The following is a 23,021-nucleotide window of genomic DNA, read 5'->3' as shown; positions in this document are numbered from 1 at the left end:
AACAGCCTTGGTTTCTCAAATGATTGCCTTGCCTGGTTCACCAACTACTTCTCTGATAGAGTTCAGTGTGTCAAATCGGATTGCCTGTTGTCCGGACCTCTGGCAGTCTCTATGGGGGTGCCACAGGGTTTAAATCTCGGGGCGACTCTCTTCTCTGTATATATCAATGATGTCGCTCTTGCTGCTGGTGATTCTCTGATCCACCTCTACGCAGACGACACCATTCTGTATACTTCTGGCCCTTCTTTGGATACTGTGTTAACTAACCTCCAGACGAGCTTCAATGCCATACAACACTCCTTCCGTGGCCTCCAACTGCTCTTAAATGCAAGTAAATCTAAATGCATGCTCTTCAACAGATCGCTGCCCGCACCTGCCCGCCGGTCCAGCATCCCTACTCTGAATGGTTCTGACTTAGAATATGTGGACAACTACAAATACCTAGGTGTCTGGTTAGACCGTAAACTCTCCTTCCAGACTCACATTAAGTATCTCCAATCCAAAATTAAATCTAGAATTGGCTTCCTATTTCGCAACAAAGCATCCTTCACTCATGCTTCCAAACATACCCTCGTAAAACTGACCATCCTACCGATCTTCGACTTCGGCGATGTCATTTACAAAATAGTCTCCAACACTCTACTCAACAAATTGGATGCAGTCTAGTCACAGTGCCATCCATTTTGTCACCAAGTCTCTGCTAGGTAAAGCCCCGCCTTATCTCAGCTCACTGGTCACCATAGCAGCACCCACCCATAGCACGTGCTCCAGCAGGTATATCTCACTGGTCACCCCCAAAGCCAATTCCTCCTTTGGCCGCCTCTCCTTCCAGTTCTCTGCTGCCAATGACTGGAACGAACTGCAAAAATCACTGAAGCTGGAGACTCATATCTCCCTCATTAGCTTTAAGCACCAGCTGTCAGAACAGCTCACTGTACATGTACATAGCCCATCTGTAAATAGCCCATCCAACTACCTCATCCCCATACTGTATTTATTTATTTATCTTGCTCCTTTGCACCGCAGTATCTCTACTTGCACATTCATCTTCTGCACATCTACCATTCCAGTGTTGAATTGCTATATTGTAATTACTTCGCCACCATGGCCTATTTATTGCCTTACCTCCCCTATCCTACCTCATTTGCACATGCTGTATATAGACTTTTTCTACTGTATTATTGACTGTATGTTTGTTTATTCCATGTGTAACTCTGTGTTGTTGTTTGTGTCGCACTGCTTTGCTTTATCTTGGCTAGGTCGCAGTTGTAAATGAGAACTTGTTCTCAACTGGCCTACCTGGTTAAATAAAGGTGAAATAAAAAAAATTTAGATAAGGATTTGTTCTTAACTGACTTGCCTGGTTAAAAAATGTACTTGTACAAATAAAAAAATCTTGGCATAATAACAAAAAATGCTGTTGATCTCTGAAGGCAAAAGCATTGGCAGTTAGCTTCCCCTGTGGCCCTTCTTTTCTTTCAAACCATCTTTCCTTCTTTCCCCTTTGGTTCTATCACTTTCTCTCCTTCTCTCCCTGTCAGCCCGCCCCAGATGTCTTATCCATCAACACCTCCAATGGCCCAATGGCTGTAACAAGTGTGTGTGTGTGTGTGTGTGTGTGTGTGTGTGTGTGAAGAGAGACTGTGTAGCCCTGCTCTTCTCACCTCCAGTGGGCTCCTTCCTCTCACACCTCCACAGGGTAGCAGCAGCAGAGTTGTGCTGAGAAACTCTGAGGTGTCATGGAGGAGGAAACCACACGCTTTAAAAGACAGAAACATACCCCAGAAAGACACCACCTGTGTGTGTGAAACTCTGTGGCGAACAGAGCCGCTCCTTTTTGTTTACACCCTACAGTGAGGGAGCACTGAGGGTACTAGTGTTATGAGGGTACTAGAAGGGAAAAGTGTGTATGGAATAGGGAGTGATGTGTCTGTGAGTATTATGTGTACACACATATGGATGGATATTCCCATAGGCTTACTGTACACGATCGCCTACATATTAACTACAGTATTGTACTGCATAAAAAACAGGTTTCATCAGCTGAGGCTTGGTGTGAAACTGGAAAGTCATATCAAAGACACTAAGCTCTTCATGTCAAGTGTCTTCCCGAAAAGAGGGCTCTAAATGTTTTCTCTGCACATCGACGTATGAACTGTAGTTCAATGACACCGCAAGCAGCTCTCTCTTCTCTCCCACCAGAGAGCCTCACACTGGGCGGCTGCAAGACAGAGCTGTCTGCTGCTATTAGGAAGTCTGTCTTCATTTTCATGGCTGCTTAAGATAACCTCTGGTGCAGAAAGAAAGGCTTGTGGCACTGCATGGATATTTTAAGTAGATAATGACCTTGAACACACTTATGAGAAGTTGTAAAAGGGGCATTTTCTTCAGTGCTACTCAGAAAAGGCCTTATTGATATGGGTAGCACAGTCTAAATAATGGGTTTCGCACAGTGGCAAGAATAAAAAGAGCAAAACTCAAATCGAAAGGGAGAGACAGACAAAAGGGCTGGCCTAAACCTCTCATGCAGAGAGGGAATCTGCTGCTATCACTGAGAGCTAGGGTGAAGTCGAAGATGCTGCTCCGTCTGACTGGATAAGATGGACAGACAGAGGAAGCTGAACGATGTGGAACGCTGTGTGTGTATTTGTAAGAGAGAGATAGGGGAGGACAGTGCGTGTGGGGGGAGAGGACATCGCTCACTGGTGTACTTGCTCTTTGGACTGTGTGCTCCAGGATGATAGACACGGAAGATCGCTCCCGTTTTATTACACACAAGCTGTGGGAGGAAGAGGCTGTACAAGAGCTGAGGAAGTGAGGAGTGTGCGTGTAGCTCTGAATATGCTATGAGTTTTGGCAGCGTCAATGAGAAACAGCAGTAGGCTCTTCTCTCTAGCCCAAGGGGACAGGCCATGGCACGCTGGTGATTCCTAAGTGGGCTGCTTCCTAAAGACAAGCCTGATGCGTGGGGACTTGGGAGGACTGGGGAGCGTCACTGCTACAGTAGCCTGGGTTGGGGGCCTGGATGCTAGCTTGGCCCTCTGGTTTTCCATCTCAGCAGAGTTCATTAGTGAGGGAGAGTGGCAGCGGGAATCTACAGACACGGACCCAGTGACTCATCCTAACGCCTGTCAGCTACGCTCAGTGGGTGAGACCTGCGCTAGAGTAACTGTGGGTCATACTGACTGTCACACACTGACATGCACAGACATACACAGAGAGCTCTGGCTGTCTCCCCAAGAGCCTCTCAAGAGCCAACTTCAAAGCACTGTGCTGGATTAAAAACAGGCTGGGCTGTGTTGATCTGGTGTGGCTGTTTCCCTTTACAATATTGACCTGTCATGTTCAGGGCTGTCGAGGGATTGGGGATTGTGTATGGGCTTTTCCCATTCAGCTCGGCAGGGTAATCTGATCTGATTAGATTTAGAAATATGTTACTGAAAGGGCTTGGATTATGGTAGCAGAGCAGATTACAGTATGGCTTAAAGCGAACAGCATAACGGAGCCATATGAGGGGATAGCGATCATAATCCTGCTCAACAAGTAAAGACAAACGACTATATAAAATGGATATTGAGTAAACTAATAAAACTATACTACTTATGAAATTATACTTTCTCCATTTTCCCTTCATCTTTATTTGACTTCCCAACCTTTAATAAAATGTAATATTAATTTGAGTCCTCTATTTAACTTTGGGCAGCATGTAATAAATGTTTTTTCCCTACTGTCTGAAAATCTTTCTAGTTTCACCTTTACATTTTGACATTTTAGAAATGAATTAGCATATTAGTTATACCTCACGGCTTTTAATGCTCTTTGATTCAGCTACTCTTTCACTCTCTCTCTCTCTCTGCATGTATTTAAATAGGTATGAATCTCCTCTCTAGCTTATCAGAAGCCTCAGTCACTGCCCAACATTCCTAAAACCTACATGGGCACTGAAGCAGTGCGTTCCTAATCACATGGCCGCTGGGTGAATTGATATTCAGGGTACAGAACAGTTTTTACCAATCTGACTTACCTTGATAGTTTTGGTTTGAAGTCTGAGTCCGTTTAATGTGTTAATGGCTTTCTCTGCATCCTTTGGGTCTATGTAGTTGACGAACCCATAGCCCAGACTCTGCCCTGTAAAACAGAAAGAGCATTTTTACAATACATAATTCTACCCAGTACATTCAGAATTGGTACAGATACATTCTAAGTCCAAGTAATGTCTTCACAACTGAAAGCGAAAAAATGTCATTGTTTTTGAAAAACGTCTGACATTGTCATTAATACCAGATTTGTTTTGATTTAACATTTTCCTGACATCTCTGGATATTTATTTCAGGCAGAGCCGGCTTTGATGAACTAGTTGACTTTCAACAAATGCCCAAAGCTATTGTGGCTGTGTGATAGTAAAATAAACAAACTTGCTACACAAGTGCCTGGCAAGTCCAAGTGGAGCAACGTACTTATAGCCATTAATGGAAACAGACAGCAGCAAGTCCACAGTGGAAAAGACAAAGTGAATCTCAAATGTAAAACAGCGCTGCTCTAGCACCAAGTAAATAGCATCCAAGGCAAGCTGCAGCTTTGGGCCAAAGGGAGCTGTATTTCTCACATCAAACACGATGCTTCTCCCTCACTTTCAGTGGATTACCCTGGATTATCATTTCCCCATTGTTCATTAAAAACCTCCTGTCCTGGAGAGAATCTCTGTGGTTCACAGCTATTTTTACCCTTCATCTCGCTGACACTGATCTGACAGCACCCCTCGGAAAGTTTGGACACTAAAATAGAACTATGCCATTAACGCCAATACATCCGTGGGCCTGTGGATGTGTATTCAATATCAAAGTGCCTTCGCAAAGACATCTCTTCTCATACTCCTCAATGTGGGTTGCCAATAATTAGCCAACTGCAGAGCGGCTCCCCCCTCTCTATCACCTTCCTCCTCCCCCTTCCACTGCTTCACAAGGAGAACTTGAGGCTCGACAAGCATAGCTTACAAAAGGTTAGCTGAAATGAAGTGTGCTTCCGAAGCGCACTCATGCAGAGCTGCCTGGATGTGCTGGGTTGCGATTAATGATACAGTTACATTGCACTTGGGCGGGCAGGCAGGTAGGCAGGCAGGAGCTGTGTGTGGAGAGAGTCTCCGGTGCTCAGCTCAGCTCTGAGAGGCCATGAGAGCCCCTACACTGTCATGTCCGCTGTGCCAAGCAACTCTCTAAAGTACATGTGTGCTTGTATATGTTTGTAGGCACATGTACCGTATACATACTATAAACGCGTGTCCGTGTGTGAATGGATTTCAAATGAACACAAGGACCTGTCTCTGTTTGTGATCCCTCACTCCAATTGTGATGCAGTCTACACCAGTGTGTCTTTGGGAGTTGGCACCAGTCCCTGTGCCCACCTTGGCAAGGCTGGATGGGAGATCTGGGTGTGCCCCTCCTCCTACCCCCTGGCACCACTCCCTAGGTGAGTGGAGAAATGGGGTGAGGCAGCTGCTTTTAGCACGAGGCAGCTCCATGAGGGGATTCCACCCACCAGTAACAGAGTAGCCCACAGCAGGGGTCCATGGGCTGGCTGCTTCCCGGAGACACAACGCCAACGCACAGAAACATACACTCATACTGCATGTAAAACTTTTTTTTGTTGCAAACTATGGACCGCTGATGAGAATATACCATTAAAACGTACACAGTAAATAGAACGTGTACACACACACACCCTGACAAGGTCAAAAAGCGGTAGTGCGCAGACTGTGGGCCAACATTGGCAGGCAAACTTGTCTTGGCCTTTCACAACAACGACTTGCTCTGCACGCACGCAGCCCAGCAGGTTCAACCCAGCACGATGCCTGACTGAAATAAATACACAGGCCTAGCACAGCACGGTTCAGAACAGCACAGCTCAGCACGGTGCAGCACAGCATGCCTCAACGCTGTTCTACACAGCACAGCAAAGCTACTACTTTAAGAGCAGTACATAGCTGTACAGCACATATGTCAGAGTCAAGGCCCGCGGGCCACATCCGGCCCGCGAGAAGGTTTTTTACGGCCCCTGGGATGATCTTGATTTATTATTAGAACCGGCCCGCAGACCGCAGCAAGCCGGCAGCCCGCAGATCTTTTACACGCACCAATACTACATTTCCCACAATGCAACGGTGACGCACCGAGCAGTAGGCTGCTTCATTTCAATATTTATTGGCACAGCAGTCGTCAGCATCACAGTAAAATTAACTTTCAGATACCCATCAAAAATGGCAAAACGGAAGGTGGACACTGAGAACCGGGGGTTTCAAACAAGGTGGGAGTCGGAGTATATGTTCACGGAGGTAGCTGGAAAACCTGTGTGTCTTCTGTGTGGAGAAAGTGTGGCGGTACTGAAAGAGTATAATCTGAGACGACATTATGAAACGAAACACGCGGACAAAAACAAGAATATGGACATGGAACAAAGGCTACAAAAGGCTAGATTTTTGCACTTTATTTTATTGTATTTCAATCCAATTATATTTTAAAAATATTTCAGTTGAGTGGATGATAGAAAATTGCTATTATTGTTTTTTTCTTTGAAGTAAATTTAGCCCACTTTTGCTAAAATAGAAAATATAGGCTACTGATGGTGCCTTGAATACCGGTTTCTTTCATTTAATGTTCATGTTATGGGGATTTTTATATAAAGGAAATTTGTCTTTTGTGTCTGTTGAAAATTAAAGATTACTGACAGAGCCATAAGAAAATATTGCTTTATTTATCTGATCATATTGGAATATATTTGTTAGGTTTTCAGTAGGTTCAATTAGGTTCACTAGACTATATGCGTCATTTAAAAATTTTTCAATGAACATTCGAACAGTCCGGCCCTCGGCTTGTAGCTAAATTTTTTATTTGGCCCTCCGTCCATTTGACTTTGACACCCCTGCTGTACAGGATAGCGCAGGTGTTTTAGCACTAAAATGTTTTAGCTTTTTGTATAAAGGCTTATTTTCTGGTTGTTTACTGTGTTATATATAGGAATCTAGATCCACGTGTCACTAGAAAGGCTGAGTGCCATTTTGAAGGATTGTACAAATGCCATTAAGGATAATTATAGACAAACATCTGGGAAAAAAAGGCATCCCAGGAAGCTGAAAATGCCATTAAGATAGCATAATAAATACCCTCTAATGGAACAGCAAACAGGAAATTATCCCTATGCCGTTTAATTTGTCTAATGGATACATTAACTTACACATTTTAATTGTCAATTAAAACTCCAAACCAAAATGATGCATTGCAGTTTTAATTAGCTTTTAATGAGGATAGATCTTCATTTTCCATGACTTTCAGCTCCTAACAACAGCAATCCAATACCATCCCCAAATCTGGAGGCGTTTGAACAACATGTACAAACTAAAAAGACAATGCTTAACATCAATTAAAATGGATATTCTTCATAAATAAACAGCTTAGTAATGTTAGTAGTGGGATCGTGCTGAGCTCCTTCATTAGGATGAGTTGAGCTAAAAGCACAGGGCCAATAGTTGTGTGTGACAGTGGATCCCCCCTCTTTGTGATCCAGAGTGGTGCGTTTGTTCGTAGCAGGCGTGCGTGGGGATAATTGAGCTCATTAGTTGTGACATTAACACAGCAGTGCCATAATGCTTCATAACAGCTGTCCCGTTTTAGCCCTAACCACTACTGATGAGAGAGCGGGCCGGGGTAATTGAGACCACCTCACCAGGTCTTCACCGCTCCACGTACAGTAAAAGAATAAATACGAGGGGGAAATAGGCAGTGTACCAAATCTTTTTCCTTGGCAAATCACTGCTATTTCCAGTGAGTGGCTCCTCTTGGTGGTGCTACAGTATGACTAAGCCATTATTTGTTTCCTGAAGAGCAGCAGGTTGCGGAATGTGTGAGATGATAAAATGAGTGTGTTTCCAGCGGGTGTTCTGCCTCTCCCGATGTGGTGACTTGCACAGAGAACCACAGACACACACACACCGTGTGGAAAGAGAGTTGCCCGCTGGAGCCTCCTGTGTCATTGCTTCCATACACTTATGGTCTTCCTTCCTATTGTTTTGTATTGTTAGATATTACCGCACTGTTGGAGTTACGAACATAAGCATTTCGCTACACCCGTGATAACATCTGGAAAATATGTGTACTCGACCAATAAAATTGTATTTATTACCTTTAAGTACCCTGTAGATAGTTACAGTACCTCCATTCCATTTATTAACATGCATGTCTGTACACAAGATATGATCTGTAACCTAGCAGTAAACAATATCCTTCTGTGATTGGGCCCTTCATAAAAATATGAATTGCATTAATATTTCACAATGGTTAAGACAACATTGCGATGCTCTGTATTAACGACTGACAACCTGTTCTCTCTAAGCCTCCATGTTCGGTCTGTGTCTCGGAGTCCCCACTCCATCCCTGTCAGTGAAAATGGCTTCAATCTGTCATATAAGATGCCATGGGATGAGAGAGAAGAGGGGGAAAGTGCACTGTGCACAGGATGACAGTGCTATGAACAGCTGACGGTAACATACCTTGATAGCACCAGGTTCCTAAGGTAGAAACAGGCATATTGGTTTGGTCAGTCTTAAATTTAGCCACATTTAAGATTTGGAGGAAGAAAATATTCCAGTTTGTCAAAACAGATGTGTATCATCGTGTTGGTTCCCTGACATTTTACCCTTGCTGCAACAGCAACTTGGGAACTATTTTTGACGGACCAGCACTCTCCAAAATATTTGCGGGAGTAGTCACCAACTTAAATTCCGAAAACTACACATATACAAACTTCTAGAAGTTCCCAGTTCAGTATTATGTTGTTAAAGTTCAAGAAGTTAGGTTTTGTTTGCTAATCTCCTAAAGAAAGTAGAATTACCTAATGTGCAGTTTTATGATATGATTGAATATACATTTTTAATTCACACTTTAAATCTACATAAACCACTTAGCTGTGGTAAGTGCTTCTAGTACGAAAAACTGACAGAGGCTCAGTTCATTCTAACTGGCCGTTAATAGCAAAAGTAATTTGATTACAGCAAACGTGGACTCAGAGCTATTAAGCACATTTTGTATGCCACTATTTTCTATTTGCATTTTTGGCCATATTTCATTTTTATACATACAGCAATGGCATAACACTGAACAGTTGACAAACATTAGGTCATAATATAAACATTTGACTATAATGGCATTCAAACACTAATACAGCCTTACTGTAGCTATGTGCTTACATTAGTGTGACTAAATTGCTGACCAAATAAACATTCCACACATACACTGCCTCCCCTCCGCTGTTCTCTGGGGTTGCCAAGGTAGCAGCAACTGTAATATGCAGGAGTCTCCCACCCACCCCCAGTCCCTCCTCCCAATCGGTGGCTGCTGCCTGAGGCGAGTTGGATGGAAGCTCAAAATGTGTAGGATGTCTGGGAGGATAGCAGAGTAGCAGGAGAGAGGACCCCTTTGAATCTGGAACCCCCACCTCCATGACGTCAGGCCTGGATATGACAACAGTGACAGCAGCAGCTAGAGCCGGAGGAGTGCGATGGTCCTCCAGATCTGGGGACTGGCTGACAGGCCCACTCTCCCTCTCCCATGTATGGGCCACTCAAGCAGCACAGGGAGTGGGGGGAGAAGAAAGGAGACAGCCAGGGTGTTTTTCTGCCTGAGATTCTAAAAATGTATTGCAAACACACATTTAAGTTTTTGAGTTCCAGGCATCTGCACTTATGGGCCTGGCTGGTCTGTAATACCTGGCTTAAGGGAAGATGTCAGATGTGTGTTAATCTCGTCCCATACCAGCTATATTAATGCCTTCTTTTACCTTCTATGATTTCTGTCTTACAGCATATTAATGTATTCTGGATTTCACAAATGATAGCGATTTGAAATGAAGTCAATAGGTATCTGCTAGTATGTCTAAGGTGGTGCAGAGTTTCTTTTCTATCTTTCACTTTGGTCCAATTTAAGAGCTACCAGCCTCATTGTCATACTAAGTATTTTATATCATACTGTTTTTATCATCAGCGTTCTACGGAGGAAGCTATTTTATGCACGCTTGCATCATATTAATTGTTATATGAACCAGTGAGATTCATGTGAACCGGAGGAGGGTGAATACACACTGTGTTCCACTCTGCAAAGCACTGACATTCATTCCTGATGCTCATCACTATGGAACGTTTGATTGCGCAAGAGCTTGGTAAACAAACAATTCCAGCAACAAACCAACAATACAAACCATGTATTGGAAGTAAATAAAACAGCATTGGCTTTGACTGTGAACTCCTTTGAATGTACAGGTAACTGCCAAACAACAAAACACCAAATGATGGAACCCTACGAGCTTAGAAAAACTTGCGTCTTGGCATAGATTCTACAAGTGTCTGGAACTCTACTGGAGGGATGCGCCATTCCTCCACGAGAAATTCCATCATTGGTGTTTTGTTGATGGTGGTGGAAAAACGCTGTCTCAGGCGCTGCTCCAGAAACTCCCATAAGTATTCAATTGGGTTGAGATCTGGTGACTGAGACAGCCATGGCATATGGTTTACATCGTTTTTATGCTCATCAAACAATTCAGTGACCACAGGGGCGGCAGGTAGCATATCAGTTTAGAACATTGGATCAGTAATCAAATGGTCGCTGGTTCAAATCCCCAAGCCAACTAGGTGAAAAATCTGTATGTGCCCTTGGGCAAGGAACTTAACCCTACTTGCTCCTGTAAGTTGCTCTGGATAAGAGTGTCTGCTAAATAACTAAAGTGTAACCACTTGTGCCCTGTGGATGGGGGCATGGTCATCCAATGGAAGAGACATCCATAAAGGTACAGATGTGCACACATACATTGTTGTAGTGGTGTAAAAATGTTATATGACGTACTGTTTTATATTTTGTTTTATGTGTGATGTAAGTGCCTTAATGTGTTTGGACCCCAGTAAAAGAGCAAGGCAGCAGCTAATGGGGATCCCTAATAAATACAAATGGGGGCATAGCCATGGTAGCCAAAATAATGGTCTGCCCAGCATTTCTATACATGACCCTAAGCATGCTAATTGCCTTATTAAGTCAGGAACCACACCTGTGTGGAAGCGCCTGCTTTGAATATACTTGGTATCCCTGATTTACTCAAGTGTTTCCATTATTTTGTCAGTTACCTGTATATTTTAGTATCAACAAAGAGATGAGAGTAAACTGAGTGAAAAAGTGAAATTTTCATCTCCTCCCTGTCAGACCAATAAGTTAGCTGTGTGTATCACAGAGAGGATTGGAGAGACTCGAACACGAGTTCAGCACAGGTCTTCACACTCTCTCTGCTCTCAGATGCACAGCGAGGTGTTTCAGGGCCTACTACGTCGTAGCAGACATCAAGTAGGATGAATATTTCATACACATCTGCTTGTTCTTTTTGCATTGTCAGTATAATTTGCATCAGTTGTCCCAGTTGTTAAATTAAGGGAAGGTGACTGCATTGATTGTACAGGGATCATTGTTGTCGTTGGTCAGTCCATACAGACTTTGATATACGCTGTAACTTAACCTATTGTGCCCGTGATACAGCCAGGCTCAAAATGGCACCACCCAAAAGTGACCAAAAATGGGCATCTAAACTGGCAAACAATGGCCAGTGCAATCATGATAGGAACAAATGGGTAACTAAAATGGAGAGGGGACACAGCAGACATTGGATAAAAACTGTGTCCACCCCTTGGGCTTCGAGTGACGGTCTCTTCAAGGGAAGAACATTATTATTTTTTACACCTTTATTTAACTAGGCAAGTCAGTTAAGAACAAATTCTTATTTTCAATGATGGCCTAGGAACAGTGGGTTAACTGCCTTGTTCAGGGGCAGAACGACAGATTTGTACCTTGTCAGCTCGGGGATTCTATCTTCCAACCTTTCGGTTACTAGTCTAACACTCTAACCACTAGGCTACGCTGCCTCCCCCTCTGTGAGGAAGAGGGGTCTTGTATTACAGTGCAGTAATTATTTACTGTGTGGAGAACATGATGACTGTCTCAGTATGTAAAGTCTCTCTCTTATCAGGAATAAAATCCCAGGCACAATCAATTCCTGTTCCTGCATGAAATACAAATAATAACACGAGAGAAAATAAATGTATTTATTATGGATCCACATTTAGCCAAAGCAGCTACTCTTCCTGGGGTCCAGCAAAATTAAGGCAGTTATACAATTTTAAAACATTACAATACATTCACAGATTTCACAACACACTGTGTGCCCTCAGGTCCCTACTCCATCACTACCACATATCTACATTACTAAATACAGTGGGGCAAAAAAGTATTTAGTCAGCCACCAATTGTGCAAGTTCTCCCACTTAAAAAGATGAGAGAGGCCTGTAATTTTCATCATAGGTACACTTCGACTATGACAGACAAAATGAGAAAGAAAAATCCAGAAAATCACATTGTAGGATTTTTAATGAATTTATTTGCAAATTATGGTGGAAAATAAGTATTTGGTCAATAACAAAAGTTTATCTCAATACTTTGTTATATACCCTTTGTTGGCAATGACAGAGGTCAAACGTTTTCTGTAAGTCTTCACATCGTTTTCACACACTGTTGCTGGTATTTTGGCCCATTCCTCCATGCAGATCTCCTCTAGAGCAGTGATGTTTTGGGGCTGTTGCTGGGCAACACGGACTTTCAACTCCCTCCAAAGATTTTCTATGGGGTTGAGATCTGGAGACTGGCTAGGCCACTCCAGGACCTTGAAATGCTTCTTACGAAGCCACTCCTTCGTTGCCCGGGCGGTGTGTTTGGGATCATTGTCATGCTGAAAGACCCAGCCACGTTTCATCTTCAATGCCCTTGCTGATGGAAGGAGGTTTTCACTCAAAATCTCACGATACATGGCCCCATTCATTCTTTCCTTTACACGGATCAGTCGTCCTGGTCCCTTTGCAGAAAAACAGCCCCAAAGCATGATGTTTCCACCCCCATGCTTCACAGTAGGTATGGTGTTCTTTGGATGCAACTCAGCATTCTTTGTCCTCCAAACACGACGAGTTGAGTTTTTACCAAAAAGTTCTATTTTGGTTTCATCTGACCATATGACATTCTCCCAATCTTCTTCTGGATCATCCAAATGCTCTCTAGCAAACTTCAGACGGGCCTGGACATGTACTGGCTTAAGCAGGGGGACACGTCTGGCACTGCAGGATTTGAGTCCCTGGCGGCGTAGTGTGTTACTGATGGTAGGCTTTGTTACTTTGGTCCCAGCTCTCTGCAGGTCATTCACTAGGTCCCCCCGTGTGGTTCTGGGATTTTTGCTCACCGTTCTTGTGATCATTTTGACCCCACGGGGTGAGATCTTGCGTGGAGCCCCAGATCGAGGGAGATTATCAGTGGTCTTGTATGTCTTCCATTTCCTAATAATTGCTCCCACAGTTGATTTCTTCAAACCAAGCTGCTTACCTATTGCAGATTCAGTCTTCCCAGCCTGGTGCAGGTCTACAATTTTGTTTCTGGTGTCCTTTGACAGCTCTTTGGTCTTGGCCATAGTGGAGTTTGGAGTGTGACTGTTTGAGGTTGTGGACAGGTGTCTTTTATACTGATAACAAGTTCAAACAGGTGCCATTAATACAGGTAACGAGTGGAGGACAGAGGAGCCTCTTAAAGAAGTTACAGGTCTGTGAGAGCCAGAAATCTTGCTTGTTTGTAGGTGACCAAATACTTATTTTCCACCATAATTTGCAAATAAATTCATAAAAAATCCTACAATGTGATTTTCTGGATTTTTTTTTCTCATTTTGTCTGTCATAGTTGAAGTGTACCTATGATGAAAATTACAGGCCTCTCTCATCTTTTTAAGTGGGAGAACTTGCACAATTGGTGGCTGACTAAATACTTTTTTGCCCCACTGTATGTGTATGTGTATGCATGCATGTGTCCGTGCCAATGTTTCTGTTGCTTCACAGTCCCCGCTGTTCCATAAGGTGTTTTTTTAATCTGTTGTTTAAATCTAATTTTACTGCTTGTGTCAGTTACTTGATGTGGAATAGAGTTCCATGTAGTTATGACTCTATGTAGTACTGTGTGCCTCCCATAGTCTGTTCTGGACTTGGGGACTGTGAAGAGACCTCTTGTGGCAGGTCTTGTGGGGTATGCATGGGTGTCCGAGCTGTGTGCCAGTAGTTTAGACAGACAGCTCGGTGCATTCAACATGTCAATACCTCTCGTAAATAAAAGTAGTGATGAAGTCAATCTTTCCTCCACTTTCAGCCAGGAGAGATTGACATGCATATTATTAATATTAGCTCTCTGTGTACATCCAAGGGCCAGCCATGCTGCCCTGTTCTGAGCCAATTGCAATTTTCCTAAGTCCTTTTTTGTGGCACTTGACCACACGACTGAACAGTAGTCAAGGTGTGACAAAACTAGGGTCTGTAGGACCTGCCTTGTTGATAGTGTTGTTAAGAAGGCAGAGCATCGCTTTATTATAGACAGACTTCTCCCCATCTTAGCTACTACTGCATCAATATGTTTTGACCATGACAGTTTACAATCTGGTGTTACTCCAAGCAGTTTAGTCATCTCAACTTGCTCAATTTCCACATTATTTATTACAATATTTAGTTGAGGTTTAGGGTTTAATGAGTGTTTTTGTTCCAAATACAATGCTTTTAGTTTTAGAAATATTTGGGGATAACTTATTCCTTGCCACCCACTCTGAAATGAACTGCAGCTCTTTGTTGAGTGTTGCAGTCATTTCAGTCGCTGTAGTAGCTGAAGTGTATAGTGTCGAGTCATCCGCATACATAGAAACTCTGGCTTTAGTCAAAGTCATGGCATGTTGTTAGTAAAAATTGAAAAAAGCAAGGGGCCTAAACAGCTACCGTGGGGAATTCCTGATTCTAACTGGATTATATTTGAGAGGCTTCCATTAAAGAAGACCCTCTGTGTTCTGTTAGACAAGTAACTCTTTATCCACATTATAGCAGGGGGTGTAAAGCCATAACACATACATTTTTCCAGCAGCAGACTATGATCGATAATGTCAAAGCTGCACTGAAGTCTAACAAGACATTCCCCACAATCATTTTATCATCAATGTCTCTCAGCTAATCATCAGTCATTTGTGTAAGTGCAGTGCTTGTTGAGTGTCCTTCCCTATAAGCATGCTGAAATTCTGTTGTCAATTTGTTTACTGTAAAATAGCATTGTATCTGGTCATACGCAATTTTTTGTCAGATATTTGAGCCAGTAAAGGGGGCTTTACTATTCTTGGGTAGCGGAATGACTTTAGCTTCCCTGGTTATAAATACAAATGCATAAATTTTCCTAAAGAAATGCAGCCAGTGCACAAAATTATCCAGAAAAATGGGCAACTGACAATGATCCAATTCCTGCCTTGGCGTCGCCTGATCAGTCATTTCCATTCTCTGTATGCTGATGACCAGAATCACTAAAACTTTCCTAATGCATTCCATTAAAAGTTGTCATTCAATATGTTACCAGGTCCACAAGAATATCACTAGCTCTCCCCAAGGGTGTATGTTTATGTTATTAGAGGCAGACAGAGGCGGTGATGCTTCAGCTCTGGCTGAAGGTGTTTGCATTTTTACTGAGGATTAGGATTTTAATACCGTCTTTATAGAGATACACACAAGTCTGTTGGAGAACCTTCTGTTTTTTTTAGTCAACACCTCAAACACCCTGTCCTTCACTCCCTTCCCACTGAAAAGTGGAACCTGCTGCCACACAAGACAACTCATTTTGTGTCTCTCTTTAGTTTTGTCTTCAGCCTGCGAGAAAGTTGAGAGGGTGATGTGCCAGAGTCAGTGAGGGCATGTGTGGGCTCTAGCGATGTGCGTGTAAGTTTGCCTTCAATAAAAGATGAACCTGCAGGTCCCTGGTGTATTACATGCGCAGCAAGAAAGGCGTGGGGAGCAGGGTAAACAATCTGAGGTGGCACTTCACTGAGCTGGAGCGGGCCTGACAGACGAGCGCAGAGTGGCCGGGTGGGCTTGTACCTCACGCCGCTCTTGCTTCATCAAAGCTGACAGCACCCGGTCCAGAGAAAAGAGAAGCCTGTCTCTTACAACGCTCAGACTTAGGAAGCTCTCGTCACCTTGTCATCACAGACATCCTCCTTCCCTTTGAACTGCAGTGTAAAGGAATTTCACATTCTGTACTTAAAAAATGTACATACAGTTAACTGAAAGGGCAGGTCCATATGCATTAATGTCCCGAATGTGGTGTTTGAGAATGTGGTGTTTTAAATGGTATTCTGGTCAAATGTCTAGAAAGGTATGTTTGGAAATGCACAAGAAAGGGCTCAGGTGTATATTAAGCTTAAAAAATGGTCCTCCCCGAAAGTCAGATAATGATACCAAGTGGTTGTGCATGCAGCCTCCTGGCATTCCCTCAACTGAGAGGGAGAAACGCTTTGTTAGTCTAAAAGTTTCAACGACGAAATTGCACCCATGGGAGCACAACACAGACATCCACCGTAGAAGGGGGATATTTATAACACACTTTGTGTTCCTAAGTCATCAGAGACCTTGTATGGTAGAGAAGAACTTTCAACATTCTCAGAAATGGCCTTACTTTCCCATTTAGGTCAGTGAGAGCTTCCTGGTAATCTTGTGGTCCTTTGTGCCTCAGTTGGTAGAGCGTGGCGCCTGCAACACCACATTTTGTGGGTTTTATTCCCGCTGGGGCCACACATACGTAAAATGTATACACACATGACTAAGTTGCTTTGGATAACAGCATCTGCTAAATGTCATATATTATTACTCTATGATGTCTCTTTTTACTCTCTCCGATATAAAATGTTAGGCCTCACTGTTTACTGTGCATCACACATATGGAAAAAATATATGTAAAATGAGTGGAGAGTGTGGTTTCCAGGTGCTATTCTTATATATACTACACATTACCTTCCTGCCAGCTCGGGGCCATTATTGTAAAATATGGCCCTGTACTTCCATCAGCCTGCTGCTGCCTGAGCCACTGTCTAGCCTGGCTGCTTCTCATGGTCAAGAGTAGATGTTGCTCTTCAACACTGGCCCTTTTTAATGAGATTATCAAGGAAGAAGTGTCACTAAGTAGGATCTAAAATGAAAGCCATTATCTGGCATTATCTCAGAGCAGCCTCCCCCATCCATCTGCTATACCACCCACACAGCCACTAGGCTGGGATTAGAGGCATGATTAGCTGGGAAGTGCTGCTTAAACACCCCTGTGCCACATAGCACTGGGTTTCTTCACTTTGCTGCTCACCGGCCAGCTCCAGGCCAAGCCCCATCCTCCTGCTCTGCAGTAACCAGCTGGAGTACTGTCCGGGATCATAGGCCTCTGGCACCATGCCATCCCACCCTGTACCACACCCACCCACTTCCTTTCTTCCCATGGCCAGTGTTTCATCGTACCTGTGATCTTGTCGCGGACCAGTTTGCAGGACTCAATCTCTCCGATGCTGCCGAACAGGCTGCGGAACTCCTCCTGGGTCATGTTCTGGGGCAGGTAGTTGACAATGAGGTTGGTCTTGCTGTCGTCGGTGGGGCCTCCAGTTTGCATGGGTGAAGGGCAGCTGCGGCTGTTGCTGGACGGCCCGTTAGCCGTGGTGCCGTTGGGGCCGTTCGTCACCTGAGGCTCCATGTTGCTGATTATCTGAGGGAGGGAAGGGTTCGGGAAGAAGAACAATCAAAGGGGAGGTAGGAGGTACGGCGTCTCAATCTGAGAACCATGATTAATTATTGGACCTCACATAAACACAGTAAACATCGAATCTACATTCCAGGCCATCAAAACTCAGACAAAAGAAAGACCAAGTTTAACACATAGTATGAGACCATAAAGTAAACACTATATGTACACATGCAACTTAAACTCCTACATATTCATGCAGACATAGCTGTTAGAGACATGAGTGATATTTGTGAGTTCTTCTCTGTGCTTTGATAGCTGGTGCAGTTAGAGAGCGGTAAAAATTTGAGCGATTCAGCGGGGCACTGCTGTCTGTCACAGGGAACATTTGCGGCTGGTTTTGCAGTGTGCTTTAAGAGCAGGTGTTTGAAGTAGAGCTTGCTGGCCCTTGAGGGAGGAGGCACTGAGGAAAGGCAGTCTGATGTGCTTATCTACTGGCAAACACTTATTTCAAGATCCCAAGACTGCCACCAAATATATTCAGCCATTAGCATAAAATCTGTGTGTTTAATGGTATTATTTGATTCTCGGTTACAGTCAGTTGATTTCCATCATCCACTTACACAGAGAAGCTGAGCCTAAGAGGTTTATGGAAGGTCTGTGTGAGGTGTGGCGTGTTTGTGTTTGGAGATATAGGGTGACAGAATAGGAACCTCAGGGTGCCTGCTGTTAAAAGCATCTGCCCCACATGGGGGTGAAAACACCCCAAACAAGGTTCTTTGAAAGGTAAACTTGATGGGCTTTTAACTAAAGAAGACGACATAGGGAAATGTAGCAGCGTGAACAACAGCCAGAGCACTGATTTACTTTTCTGTGTTTTATTGAAAGTCTGTACCAGAGACACTGGGGAGTGGCTGTGTAGACTCTGAGTTTAATCTGTCAGTGTCTGTACAACACAACTATACAAAATCATTAAAGCTGCAAAATGTAACTTTTTGGGCGACCTGACCAAATTCACACAGAAATGTGAGTTATATCTGTCATTCTCATTGAACGCAAGTCTAAGTAACGGTAGATCTGTTCTGTGCACTATTTCTATGCTTCCCGTTCTTAAGTTTCGCTTTTGCGTCTTTTAATTAAGGTTTTGTACACCAGCTTCAAACAGCTGAAAATATATCTTTGGTTATTGAAAAAATATTTCACAGCGGTTTGGATTGTACAATGATTCTCTACACTATACAATGCTTGTTTAGTCACATAAACTAGATGAACTATTAGAATTCTACCAACAATGAAATGGCAGAGCGATTTCTGCATATTGCACCTTTAACAAAGAACCTTGGGAAAAAAACACAGGTAAACACTTCCAGAGGTGAACCAAAATGAACTAACGGTAGTATAAAGCTCACCTCTAAAATGACTGACTGTAGTTAATTTGGTGTCATTTAAATAAAGATCTAAAAGATGAGGAAAATAGGTTACATGTTCCTGCTGCTTGAATCAAAAGTGAATCAAAATCATAGAAAAGGAAAGATCTTAGCACAGGTTTGGGTGTATTTATTTATTTATATATATATAACATGTAAGTTTGTACCTCTATTCAAAGCCAGCATATTTAGAAAGGTTTCCCCATCTGACTGTAGCTAAGTTAATGTTTTGATAGCAATGATGTTGTTGAAAACTGGTCTAAAAACTAAAATAGACAATGTTTTATCACAATATTCTGAACAATCACTATCAGTCACGTAGATCTCAACTCTATTGTTTTCTCCTTTGGTTTTCTAACACGAACCTCAAGCCTGAGACATACATTATCTACAGTGGAGGAGGGTATATCATAAATAAACTTGAATGTGAATAATTTCAGCCTCCATCTTCTCATTCCACACACACCAGTCTACTTTACAATGGAGCAATACACAAGATAATGCCTGGAGCTCACAGCAGAATACAAACAGAGAACCGCCTCTTTAAAAGCGCTCATGATCTATTCTGCATGCAAATTGTGCTTTTGACAGTATCCTCACCACTCCACCAAAGAAGGACCATGGAGACAGCGAGGAAGAAGGGATAAAGTACCTAGCAGTAACAAAGTTGATTGGGGGGCCTTATTAAATTTGTTTACACTTCCTGCTGAGCTTCATTCTGTCAAAAATACTTTCAACTCCATGGGACGTGTGCTTTGAGTTTTCACCAGGGGAAAAAAATGGCTACCTTGAATTACCCAAGACCCGTCAGTCAGATTGACCAATTATAATTTCTACCTCCTGCCACCGGCACTACCCATGCTCAGCTGTCCATTGTGCCTCAGTGGCTGGGTATCTCTGCTTTCCCACAGAGTAGCCCAGTGCTAAGAAAGGCAATATCTCCATGGTCTCTCTGGGTTCCTGGCCGAGGCACTACGGCACACAAGCAAAGCCTTCAAAGGAGCTCTAGCGTCAGCCTGAGGACAGACACCGGGCCTACTGATTCAACAGAACGCTAGCTAGCTAACACTAGCTTCAGATTAGAGCTTGTTTCCCCTGACCGGGCTGAAACACAATGCTGGATTTACAGCCTCCATTAATGCCACTGGGCATGGTGTGTGGGAGGGACCTGCTTCCTCTGGACTATAATGGAGGCCTTAGTGGGTTCAGAGTGTAGGAAATAAATATTGGTTCATGAATCTAATGTGTGTGAGTCATGCAAGGCGTGAGTAAGGCAGTGTCTCTGGAGGCTGTGTCTGTGTGGAGGAAGACGGAGGGGATAGAGGTCCATTAGAAGAGGTTAAAGTTCACCCTTTTAGATGAGTGAGTCGACAAAAACACATCATCCAGGCCTATCCTTAATACTTATGTACCGGTGATTTAATGTCATGGGTTTTTATTATCGAGGATTTTGTTGTGTATTATTTAGATTTGAAATAAGATTGTATTTATGTGACTATGAAACAGTACCTCACATTGGGAGTGAGGTAAGAAGTGATTTGCAAGGCTGGAATATTTTCTCTTATCGTACATCACAACTTGACAAAATGCATACATTTTCCATTACCTATACTGTCTTCATTATTCAATAAATAACACACCAGATGCAAGAACAAAATTACAGAAGGGGAAATATATAGCCGACATAAAAGCATTTGGATGCAAATTTTAGAGCATTTATATTTATAGAACCTAAAACATGTACATTAAGGTTGATGAATGGTTAAAGCATTACAATTTTACATCCAATATAGTAAAGATTCACATATTTATATTATATATAAAGCTATATTTACTCTCCATCTTTTTTCCACTCACAATAAATCAATCAGCATCCTCCCAGCACACAGTACATTAGGTTGGCAGAAAAAGTAGCTGGCGCAGTGTGTCTGCCCGGCCGGCCTGCATCAGGGCCCCTCCCCCCTGGCCTAGCAGACAGACAGGCCTGCTCCTTCAGCAGCACTGTCATCACCATTGGTAATGTCGGGTAAAAAGCCATTTTTGTGGCTGTCTCCTTACCATCTTTGGCTGTGTCAGCAATCCCTTCTCTGCCCAGCCCTGTAGCTGCGGGAGTTCTGCCTGACGCCACTGTGTCTCTGTCGATCCCTAGGAGGTTTCAGGGTCAAGATTTAACATGCTTGTTTTTCTACACAGGCCTTACGGTCACCAGCCACACTAAAACACACAGGTGGCTTTGCTTCCTTCCAGGTAGGGGTTGGTTTCTGTATTGGAATACTGCTTATTGAGACTTGGGTATAATTCAGATAAGGGACAATTACTGTAATGTTGGTGTTGAGTATGACGTGGTCTATTTGGGGAGAGGAGGATAGACCTGACTTGGGAACTATGGTGACCTCTGTAGCATTAATGATGTGGATATCCCTCTCACTCCTGGTGAGTAAACAAGCCCCTTGACAAAGACAGCTCCTCAAATGAGCTGCGGGCTGCAGGCAGCAGCATCCTTTGCACAATATAGCGCTGAAGCTGTAACACCAGTAGCTAAAACAGCCAATTTAGGAGTAGAGGATGTTGAGGCTGACCTCTTGCTTCATTTACTCTCCCAGACAGAGGGATGAGAAGGTAGAGGAATGCAATGGGATGTAACCAGTCAGGGTCAGGTGATGGAGGAGGCCATTCATCCTCTGGGGGGTGTTATTGGGGTTCCAAATGAGAATGGACTGTCAGCTGGAGAGGGGAATGGGGAATAGGTTGGGGCAGCTTGTGTATGCCGACAGGTCGGCGTGTGTCAGGATGTTTGGGTTGATAATTTGGGGAATGTAAATTGAGCCATTATGGGTACATTTCCTTTACCAGATGCCACCTCTGTTTTAGTTTAGGTGAAGACCGAAGGTTATAGCAACATCTTACAGCTTTAGAATATAAAGAACACACTGTATTACACATTCATCTTTGGGGGATTAATACTTATGGTAATATACATTTTGATCCAGCTTTTTCTTATGATCTAGATTTTCCCATTCACAGGGATTCAGATGAAACAATACACTGCTTGAGTCAACCTGAACCATCATATACACAGGATTTGTCAAAGTGAATACAGGTATGACACAGACCCCTATTTTTAGCCAAAGAAACCAGCATGGGCTGGACAGCCTTAAATAGATATGCCCCCAAGGCTTGGATACCCAGTGGACATAAGAGGTCGCCCAACATGGTGGACCAACGTCCATTTTAAAGGAGAGGGCATATTGAACTGGCAACATCCTTTTTTCCATTGAGTTTTAATCTCATTTAAAATTCTGAAAGCTAACCTGAAAAGAGATGTTAAACAAAGGTGAAACATTAAAAGCATTTTTCACCCCAACTGCTATGGATAGTTTTAAATGGGCGAGTCTAAAAATGAATGATTTTGCCGAAGTAAGCATAATATGCAGCATGTTCAAATGAGGTCCCAAAACATGGTGAAAAGCAGCAAGCAGGTGTAGGACTAAACATTGGCTATGGTTTCCAAAACATTTTAGCAAATGATGTACTACCCACTCTACTGAGAGGTTTTGGGTAGTATTTCAGCAAAAGGGTAGTTTGTGTTCCTTTTGTATTTACATACTGTAGCTACAATATTAACTCTATGCAAACAAATATCTATTCTAAAACCAATTTCCAAGCAAGCATACAGTTGCTGAAATATTGAGAGATTTTAGTGGGTATTAGATAAAGGCGTATGGTAGCTGAAATCTACATTCTATTGTTTTATAACCAGTACCATAACAGATATGCAGCCAAGTGTATCAATACAGCCACTAATAATGATTCTCTCCCTCTTTCTATGTCTGTCTGCCTCTCTCCAGTATGAACACACACACACACTTCCTGATAACATCTCAAATAATATTCAAATGAAGGGACATTGCAATTACGTTAAAAAAACAACAACAGATGAGCAATCGCTCATGGGTACAATTTCAATTAT

The 23,021-nt window shown here is 43.0% G+C and overlaps 1 protein-coding gene across 2 annotated transcripts in view; it reads right to left on the bottom strand.

The window, feature by feature from the left end:
• The window catches only part of elavl4 (ELAV like neuron-specific RNA binding protein 4), a 39,577-nt gene extending 16,760 nt beyond the window's left edge, over positions 1-22,817 (bottom strand). For both annotated transcript variants that reach the window (XM_039001912.1, XM_039001911.1), the window contains exons 1-4: positions 22,809-22,817; positions 21,110-21,196; positions 17,408-17,648; positions 4,025-4,128 (exon numbers count right to left, since the gene is read on the bottom strand). In XM_039001912.1, the coding sequence (XP_038857840.1) occupies positions 4,025-4,128; positions 17,408-17,648; positions 21,110-21,196; positions 22,809-22,817 (441 nt within the window). The remainder of the gene's footprint in view (positions 1-4,024; positions 4,129-17,407; positions 17,649-21,109; positions 21,197-22,808) is intronic.
• Between the last annotated feature and the right edge of the window lie 204 nt (positions 22,818-23,021).

This window comes from Salvelinus namaycush, chromosome 10, assembly GCF_016432855.1.
Source record: "Salvelinus namaycush isolate Seneca chromosome 10, SaNama_1.0, whole genome shotgun sequence".
Taxonomy (NCBI): Eukaryota; Metazoa; Chordata; class Actinopteri; order Salmoniformes; family Salmonidae; genus Salvelinus; species Salvelinus namaycush.
Note: the sequence above shows the minus strand (reverse complement) of the source record. Positions and strands in the feature narration are given on the sequence as shown.